At 41.5% G+C, this 10,325-nt stretch overlaps 1 protein-coding gene across 1 annotated transcript; it reads right to left on the bottom strand.

The window, feature by feature from the left end:
- Nucleotides 1–5,157: 5,157 nt before the first annotated feature.
- Nucleotides 5,158–9,423, bottom strand: LOC125885164 (homeobox protein engrailed-1-B-like). Its single transcript, XM_049570662.1, has 2 exons — nucleotides 8,611–9,423; nucleotides 5,158–6,025 (listed from the first exon to the last, which is right to left on the bottom strand). Exons 1-2 carry the CDS (start codon nucleotides 9,149–9,151, stop codon nucleotides 5,703–5,705), a joined length of 864 nt encoding a protein of 287 aa, XP_049426619.1. The 5' UTR covers nucleotides 9,152–9,423; the 3' UTR covers nucleotides 5,158–5,702.
- Between the last annotated feature and the right edge of the window lie 902 nt (nucleotides 9,424–10,325).

Below are 10,325 nucleotides of genomic sequence, written 5' to 3'. Positions count from 1 at the left end.
CTGTCCTCAACTGCGCCGCCTTCTCAGTAGCACGCTATATATTGGAAAATTATATCCTTACATTGTGGATCATTTTTTTTAATTTTTTTTTTAAAAAAAAAAGCAGAGTTGGTTTGAGCAGGATTGAGTTCACAGGGACCAAAAAAATTGATTTATGTAATTCCAGCACTATTCTATTCCAGAAACACTCGCCTCATGCAAGACTAGAAAAAAAATGCGGATTTAAAGAGTAGGAAAGCAGCCTTTGAACGCATGTTTGACTTTGTGATACAAAGAAGCATCTTCATTTTCATAGATTTTTTTTTTTTATTTTGTGCAAAATGTTGAGAAAGTTTTTCGTCTCTTTTGACCTGCGAGTCAGTTTGCATTACATACAGTGTGTTATTAATCCCCCCCCCCCCCCACCAACCGCACACCCCACCCCCCTCAAATCACCCCCTGTCGAGCAGAGTAAACAAGTGGCACTGTGTATATCCTCCATGTAATCTGGATTTAGCTCGGTGAGATCACGGCTGTTGGAGCAGAGAGCCCCCCTGGACGCTCAGCTGCATTGTGGGAGGTTCCCTCTCAATGCCACCTTTGTCCGTTTGTGTCCGTGTGTGCGTGTGAGTGCGTGTGTGTCGGAGATAGTCCAGTTGACAGGCCACAATAAGTCATGAGTAAACTTCCCCATGGTGTGAACCGAGCTCGGTGTATGTGTGCTTGTGAAAACACTCGGTGTTAAATGGTTTGAAAATGATTCTGCTGATTGGTGTGACATGTGTGCTGTCCTCACACACTCACTGCAAATGTTATTCTGAGCCAAGTGCAAAGAGGACTGGACCTCTCATTGGTTCACAGACAAACAAGTAATATTTGGTGGTGGGCAACACTTCCTCTTCTTTCAAGTTAGAGCTGTAAATTTTACTTTTTTCAATTCAGAATTCAACTACATTATACTGCCCACATATGCTATTTTCATTCTAATTTATCCTGCCAAGCAAAGTAAAAACACAATAATTTGGTCAAAACTGAGTTCAGACTCTGACCTTTTGGCGTCTGAAATCATCTTACCGTACAAATGTATAATTTCTGTGAAAACAGTATGTAAATCTGATTTGGTAATCAGCGGGCTGTTACACTTAAGCACTTTCAGAGAAATGAAAGCAGGGGGCTATATCGAGTTAAGATAGCTCGTAAGCGAGGCTATGGAACCCAAACAATGTTCGATATTAAATAAATAAAGAAGATGTTATGAAATAAATAAATAGTGTCAAATGCTGTTCATACTGACAGCAGATTCCTCAATTTGGGCAGCTATTTTCTGGTTGTTTGAAAGTCACAAAAACGTAACATAAATGCCAGCTTTCTTGACCTGCACTCATCTGCATGTTGAAAAATCTGGAGGACTCTAACTTTTTGGCAAGGGTACGTTTCATTTTTTTAGTATCATAAGTAAAAGAGGTCGTCTGTGGACTAAATGTGCTATAAAACTGTGGTTGATAGATATATTGGAATGTATTACTTGTTAAAAGAAGGAGTCAGCTACATTTTGATAGAAGATTTAAAAGTCTGTGTAGTGAAAGTGAAAAGTGTGCCAACCCACCCCAGTCTCCCCTACTTGGCATCACAAGGGCTAACGGGCTCAGTTTAGCCGCAGATGTTGAGCTTGCTTGTCTAAGAAGCAGGCGGCTCGTGATTGGCTGGAAGGTGAGAGGGCGGTGACACTATGAAATAAAGTGTGTCATTATGAGAAGTGCCGCCGTGAATCAAAGTGGCATGAAATAAAAGTTGAACTCTGAACAGTTTGATCCCAAAGTTTACTGTCACACTTCATTAGAACACATGTTTAATCCAACAAAGGAACACTGTGTTGCATCATACAGCTGCGTGATGTCACTCGCTCCATTTTCTAGATGTTAGTCCAGGAAGAAAATAAATGACAATAGCTCTTCTTCTTGCAGGGACTCCTTTCTGTTTTTGCACAGTGTGGCAAATCGTGCAATTTTGTATTTAGGGACAAAACAATTGAAGAGACATGAAGGACCTCTGTCTTTGTCTCCCTCCCATAATGGGGGCAGCAGCTGGGAAGGAATTACTCTAAACTTCTCTACTTAGCACCACTGCCGTCACAGTGTAGTGATCTAAGAAGCTTTTTTAAATGGGTTTGTGTGTGTGTGTGAGCACAGGGTCTCTTTTCCTGCCTCTTTGCACATGCTTGTATGTCTCTGCGTGGGTGCATATCTTCGTCTCCGTAGCTGTAATTGTTTTTCCCCTGAAAAGCTCCTCGACTTCTGTGTTGACATGTATTTTCCAGCAGCGTGCATCAGGCAAAGTAAACACTCTGAACGCTTAGTTTGCATGGACTGGTGAGGTCACCCCCCTCCCTCTTTGTTTGAATGACAGGTGGTTAGCCTGCATGTGTGAATGGGACCCCAGTTTGTGTACTGTGTGCTCCTGTATATTTTATGTTACAGCTGGAGAAACGTATACATTTGTGATCAGTGTCACCAGAACTGTTAGATTTATTCAGCCAAGAACGCAGATCTTTACACTTAAAATACTGCAATGTAGGCCTCCTGCAAGTTTGTGGATGCTGTTATATAACATTGTTCTTGGTTGGGGCTGATAATGCCTGGTTCATGTGTGCTACCTGCTCCGAGTCCAACTCTCTCCCCTTTTTTAAACAGCCAGAGATTTCCAGTGTGTATTCTCCTTTTATTGCTTTCATTTGCATATAAATTAAATCCATATTGTGCCTGCGAGGCAGACTATGCTAACTATGCAAACGATCCCTGGCTTTTCTTTGTTTTACAGATAAACCCTCGGCTTCCTAAATGACAAGGTGGGAGGGAAGGGGAGAGAGAGAGAGAGAAATCCTCTCGCTGTTTCATAATTGTATGAATTTTAAATACATTGTCATAGGATCCTCTTCCGCATTCACAGCAGGGAATGAGAGTGTCATTAGAATATTAGAGCTGCAGGGTTAGCTGACCGTGAAGAGCCAGGCAGCCTCTTCACCTCTGCTCACACATGCAGGCCAGATGGCAGAAGAGACTGGATTTAGAAACACATTAGGCCTGCGTGTGTGTGTGTGTGTGTGTGTGTGTGTGTGTGTGTGTGTGTGTGTGTGTTTTCTAAACATAACGACAACCTCTTATTTAATTCCTGCAGACATCAAAATATCTTTAGCTGGTGCAAAATGTTTTTATGGTGTTAGACTCACTTTAGATAGTGTTTAGATTAATTGTATTTTGTGTCAAAGATAAATCAACATGAACATTTATTTCAGTGACATGAAATTATTCCTAATATTGCAGGACCCCTACAGGTTTATGGGACACTTTACCTGCACTAGAATCCATGCATGCAGTGTGATCTATTTTAAAAAATATTATGAGCTATATTATGCATAAAATCATGTTTTTTTTATCCATTTATAAGCGTTTTCAGGACGATTTAATTCAATAATGCAGCGCTCATTAACAGGCGCCGCTCACTCTCAGTCTTTACACACTTAATAAATAAATATGGCAATTTTTTTTTTTAAAGATGAAACGCTAATTAAATCTGAAATAACCTGCCTATACACTAACAGCAAGTCCCTGGTCGTCGTTATTGAAATCAATTATTACCACGATGCTTTGCTGTGCGCTTATTAAATCTGCTCTATAGGCAGAGCTGAACACAAACGCAGCAGCACTTGAAATAATTAAAAAGCCTGAAACGCGGAGGCCGTGAACTCCTCCGCTGCAGACCTCTGCAGGCTTGTTAGCTCTTAATTAAATAATCCGATCCACGATCAGTTGTATAGAAGCGACGTGACAAACAGAAATCAGAGAAATCACTGCGTGGCTGGGTCGGAGGAGTTTGGCCCGGGGTTGCTCAGACGGAACGTGCACCGAAGCTCATTCGCTTTTTTATCAAATTTACAATGAAATCAAAGTGAGCGCTCCCTTTCTGTGTATTTATATATATGTTAGGTTAGAAAATAATCATACTATCATGAAAAATAATTCGGCACAAATACAAGAAGCTTTGGAGACAAATCCTGACCTCACGGGCCGGTTTTTGATGTAAAGTTGACGCTTTGTTTGATGCAAAATGACTTGTTAAAAGGCATGTTTTTGCAATTAGAGGCTGGGCTGGGACTTTATATGTGTCTAACACTGAATATTGGTCACGGTCGGTACACACAGAGCTGAACTGGATGATGTAAGTGAAAGTCAGGGCACATAAAAGTATGCATGCACTCCTGATGAAAATAGAAAAACAGAAAAAATAGACCTAATCATCATCTGTTTTTGTCACTAAAATAAACACGTTGTGGATCATATTTTCATAAAAGCAGTTTTCCCTCATCTTATTCACATCAGTTTGAGACTTATAAATATATTTCTCACCAGCTGCAGATTATGGGGATTAAATAGAGGGATTTTCACACCAGTAAAATTAAAATTTTTGTATCTGAATTTTATGTTTTTCCTCCAACATCTCCTTAAAAAAATAAAATAAAATAAAATAAAATAATGACAGTTACCAACTCTCACATCATCAGACAAACACAGACCCTTCACTTTGTCTGCTCTCGCTGACCTTGGAGCACACACACTCGCACACACACTCCCAAATACACACGACATGTCACAGGGTTCACCCTCAGCCTCGATCAAACCTGAACCCGAGGTCACGTAAGGCCAAACAGGCCACATGTATCCCATGTTTCTGCCTCAAGCACAGACACCGAGAAGAAGTCAGGTCACTACACACACATTGACAGGTTCCTTCATTTCATTTAAAAGTCTAAAAGTGCGAGTGAGGGTTTACCAGAGATGTGAAATGGTGTGAATGCCCAGAATAGATTAATAGGTGAAATGGTATCCATTATGGAGAAACAAGCAGTGTCTGATTATAGTGTAACACGAGCTGTGAAACAGGAACTGAGTGTGTGAGTGTGTGTGTGTGTGTGTGTGTGTGTGTGTGTGTGTGTGTGTGTGTGTGTGTGCCCTATATGTCTCTGCCCCATCACCTCCCTCAAACATCAAAATACTTCTAATAAAATAATAATAAACCATAAGTGTAACCATATAATCAGAAGGAATTTAAAAGCCTGTTATTAATTAGGGGTTGCTCCTTTAAATTTGCTGTAGTTAAAGTGACAAAAAATAATTTAGATTTAATTTCCTCCTTTTAAATTTAAAATGGGGTGTTAAAATAAATTCAACTTAACAACTACGGATTTTTTTTAATCACCAAGAACTGTTTTTATCAGTGGGATCGGATGAATGAAAGAAAAATTGTAGTCCATATATCTACCGTTCTCTCTCTTTATTTCAGACTACATGTGAACATATTAAAATCTTTGGCTTGTTTTTGAGTCTGATGTGTTGAAGGAAAATGTGGCGCACGAATGGGGGACAGGGGGGACCACAAAAAACCCTAAAGAGCCAATTCGACATCCTAAAAAACAATGACAGAAAAGATCCGGGTGAGAGATGAAATTAAATATACTGTATACAACATGATAACTGTTTGGCTATATAAACTTTAATAACGTTCATTTATATAATTATGTCCATATACTGTTACCATAAACAGAAATCTGTGTTTTTAAATAGCGTCTCCCCCACTTCCAGTTCTTTTTTTTTTTTTTATTATCTCCAAAAGCCAAAAGAGTCAGATGTTGGCCCTCAGCAGGGAAATGTCCGGGCCGCGTCTCATTACTATTCACTGTCCTCCTTGTCCTCCTGCACGGTGGTCGTGGAGTGGTTGTACAGTCCTTGGGCCATGAGCTGCAGGGCCAGGCCGTTCTTGTAGCCGGTGGCCTTTTTAATCTTGGCCCTCTTATTCTGGAACCAGATTTTAATTTGGGACTCGTTCAGGTTGAGTTCCTGCGCCAGGGACTGTCTCCGCTGCTCCGTTATGTACCGGTTGGCCTGGAACTCGGTTTTCAGTCTCTGCAGCTGCTCGGCCGTGAACGCTGTCCTGGGCCTCTTGTCCTCCTTGGTGCTGCTCTTCTTCTTTTTCAGTTTCCGTGTCCTTGGGCCTGGTGTGGAAACAACAATGGGAATAAAATGTTTATTCTACTGCGCGCAAAGTCCCTCTATATGTGTGTGCTCATATCGACTGAGTGTGTCCCTGATGCGCCTTATTATCTGCTCGGTGTGATCAAATGTAGGTCACCAAAGTGTCCTGATAATGGATGATTTGCTCCGTGCGTAAATTACGCATGTCCTGGATACTCTCCTCTCGATCATTTCATTACTTCACCATCATCTGCTCACTGTAATATGCGCATTCAATTTGGACCCATCGCGCTTACACCAACTGGATTCAACATAGAAACATAAAGCTATTAAAGATGGATAATGCTTCACCAAAACACACTCGTGCATGGCTGCTAACTCTCTGCAGTTGCGTGGCAGTGTGTAAGCAGCAATAACAGATAATTAAAACACATTAAACACATTCTTCCGCCACTAAAAATAGACCCTGCAGTGTTTGAGGTCGCAAACATTAGTGCGTAATTATTAAATGATATTAACACATAGGCTATTAAATTGGAGTAGGCCTCCTCAGGTCATGCGTGTGTTCATGACTTATTCTAATGTGGAAAATACACACAAGCCCCTCATGTAAGAAATAAATAACAGGTCAGCAACTTCCTGTCTTCCTCACACCCTATTATTCGTCAGAGTGAGGTTTGCTGGTGTGAATGTGCTGCATTAGATCCAGTCAGGCCTTTGTGCGAAGTCTAATTCAGGCCCGTGACATCTGACTTGTTCCTTCGCCAAAACAAGCAGCAACCCGCTGCCACGGTTCAAATGGAAGAAGTTGCCTTTGACACGAGTCTCGCCGCATCATCACAGAAACTCTCTCATATCCTGTTGTACCAATAGTGATCTCATAAACATGGCTGCAGCGCTGTGCTGACTTCAGGACACATCAGGCCGAGATGCATGCGTGGAATAAAACAAACATGCAGCGGTGACTTGGACACAGATGAACGTTAGCGCGCACTGTCATAACACACTGCAGTTAATCTGTTTGTGTGTGTGTGTGTGTGTGTGTGTGTGTGTGTGTGTGTGTGTGTGTGTGGATGCGGGGATTTTAAGGCGCTGACATGACTGTACATTTACAATAATAATGACTAATAGCTCACTCCAAGAGAGACTTGAAGAAAACATTATACACGCTAATATCCTCCCAGATGAAAAGCCAAACAATGACATAAAATGAAAAGTAATGGGACGCCCTTTGACCTTCATCCCTCCTCACTCTGACACTATAATAACCATTAAAAGCACCATCAACATCAACATCATCAGCAACTAGAACAACAAAAAGCACATCATGCATCTGTATCACTCTCCATAATTCGGTGTAAACGATGACTTCTGTAAATATGATGCAAATTATATTAACGATGAAGCGTCGGACTTCATTCTGTGCCCTCAAGTTATTATTAAAATTATTATTTAAGAACGCTTCTTGCAGCCTCTGTCACCAAACACTGAATGCATCCTCTGGACCAGCATCAGCTAACAACCACAAAACCATTCATGATAAAAAGATGTGGAATAAATAAATGTAAATGAACACATTTTCCTGTATTACCCTAATTGTTTTGCTTCACTTTTTTATTTAAAAGAAAGCACAACAATGGCGGAGATTCCGACCCACTCCTTTAACATACATCCTTTTTATTTAATATATTTTTAGAACCAACGTAAAGTCGAATAAGATCATTTATTCTGGTAAAACAGGGTAAAAAGTGTCTGGAAAAATATTCTAATTTTATATTATAGGCTGGTGAGTGTGAAGATGTGGTGTTGTTTTATAGCCTTTTAAAAGTCATGTCAATATAATATTTATTTAATCGAATTATAGTTTAATATTCTGTAAAAATAAATGTCTCCACACTACAAACATATTACACAGCTGCAGTATGGCATGTAATGCTTGTCGTCATCCGTCCAAAACTCACAACAGTCTACAGCTACTTTATCTATGATATAAAATCATGTATAAATAATTATCACCTTTAAATATATTTTTTGGGAACATGTTCAGTCTGTGCTGATGAAGAAATAAAGGTGGAAAAAAAGTCTCATTGTTCTAACCAAGCAAGATAATTAAATTTAAGACATTTATTTGGGAAAAAAAAACTTTAAAGCATAATGGGATTCATTTTGCAGATTTATTTTTTAAAACTGACTAAGTTCAGGCTAATGATAAATGCAGTGTAATAAATATGACATTACATCCCATAATGCGCTTTAATGTGTTTATATGTGTGCGTAAATATGTCTTTGTGTGTCTGTGTGTGAGGGAGAGAGTTGCAGCCTAGTGGACATTATTACCTAGTTTGTACACCAGTTATTTTCATACTTATAATCATTTTTATTCAGGTAACATTTTATTTTAAAATTGCTTTTGTCTAAAAAATAATCCTTAAAGTTAAAGCCACACTAATAAGCATTACTAATAAATTAATATTGATATGGTAATGTTAAGTTCCCTCTCATACACACAGTTATAGAGCGTAGTGATAGTGCGGAGGTCAGCCCCACACTGTCCCGGCACTCTCACCCCCCAGCCGGTATGATTCGGGGCCCATTAGCGCCTTACCAGATGAGGGCCGGTCCGAGTACCGTGTGCAGTAAACCCACGCGGGCCACAACATCGGCTGACTCTCCTTCGTTATGCTCTGAGATCCTCCATTGCTGCCACTCATAAAACTAATCGCCGACGGGCTGTCTGCGTATCTGCCGCTCCCGTTGCTCGCCGCTTCGCCCGCTTTCGACGAGTTCTGCTTGGACGAAGGCGAAGAGGACGTGGACGACGAGGACGAGGAGGAGGGCGACGAGGAGGTGCTGTCGCTGCTGCAGTTGGAGTCCAGGCACAGGCTGCCGGTGTGCGGCGGCCTCGCGCCCAGCGGGTTGACATTTTCTCTGCCCGGCGTGTGGCTCCGGTCGCGGTAGCTCGGCTCCTTCCTGCAGCCGAAGTCCGGCCGGAGGATGTTGTCTATGAAAAAGTTCGTGGTTCTGTGGGCCTGCTGGGCCGCCTGGTGCGGGAGGATCAGAGGAGGGGATGGGAGGTTCGGCGACAGGGACATGCTCTCCTCCTCGGTCGAGTCCCGGCTGCTGTTGGGCTCCTTTTGCTCTTCCATAGCTGGTGACGGCCTCTCCACGCCAAACTCCACTTGTTGCTCGCGCTCCCGCCCCCCTTCGGTATCCAATTCAGACGGACCGCATAAAAACAAACCTCTGCGCGTGAATAAAACCAACAAACACCTGCGTTAATGTTTAATTTCACCTACAGCCGCCTCCTAAAAGCCTTCCGACACCTGACATAGCGAACAGCTCCCCGTGATAACCAGTGTCCCTGCCTGTGTCCGGTGCAGCATAATATCTGCTCGTCCTAAACTCTCCTAAAACCGTTATCTCCGCGCGAGTGTTTCTTTCTGTCTCTTACACCCAGCCGGAAGCACGTGTGCGCGTACACACGTGCGGCGCACCAATCAGGTGCGGAGGCAGCCGCTGTCACAATTGACGACGTCCAATTAGGGCTCGGGGAGCGCTGCGGACGAGCACGCGCGCACACAGCCCGCGCGGAGTTCGATCGATTCGGGGTGAGGGCGCACGTGCGCACACATGTACACAGCAAAACAAAAACAACAGCCGGGCAGCCTCCATTATAAGTGTGACACAGCGGCAGGGAGAGTGCGTTTTCTTTATTTAAACACACATTTTAAAACCACATGTTGTGTTTTTACTGAATATTTTTACTTATCTGTCAAATTAAAGTCAAAAATTAAAAAAAAAATAAAAATAAAACAACTTTATGAGATTTTAATTTATTTTAGTTGAAGCTAACTTAGCGTAACACCTGCAGGCGTGTTAATGGCAGGTGTTATGGCGTAGATAGCTTTGACTTGTGCGTGTTTAGTAGCCTGAAATATTCCCAGAATATTAGAGAAAATAAAGGAAAGAAATGCCCTATGTAGCTTATAAATATTAGTGATTTGTAAACCTAAAAGTGTCGTCAAAAAGGTCATTTTCAGTGTCGCCATTTCTGTTTTTTATTGGTCTTTTGTCATCTTTTTTTGTGTGACGCATTTACGCCATATTTACATGCAGCTTTTTGGAAAACCCAGCAGCACAAAACACTTCTACCTAAAAAAAAAAATATAAGCGTGAAATATCAGGTTTTTAGGAACACAATGAGGTGTATTAAGCAGGAATGTGCCCTGATGACACACACAGTGGTTTTGCAAAAATCTCCACAATAAGAATAAAATCTCCACAAGGCTCTTAATTGGCGATTTGAAATAATAATACTAA

Source organism: Epinephelus fuscoguttatus, linkage group LG24, assembly GCF_011397635.1.
Source record: "Epinephelus fuscoguttatus linkage group LG24, E.fuscoguttatus.final_Chr_v1".
Taxonomy (NCBI): domain Eukaryota; kingdom Metazoa; phylum Chordata; class Actinopteri; order Perciformes; family Serranidae; genus Epinephelus; species Epinephelus fuscoguttatus.
This window is presented reverse-complemented; position numbering and strand designations above follow the sequence as displayed.

Coding starts and splice junctions, on each gene's coding strand:
- LOC125885164 (XM_049570662.1), bottom strand. CDS start 9,151: ATGGAAGAGCAAAAGGAGCCCAACAGCAGCCGGGACTCGACCGAGGAG. Junction 6,026..8,610: donor CTCGGACCGGCCCTCATCTG/GTAAGGCGCTAA, acceptor TTTCCACACCAG/GCCCAAGGACACGGAAACTG.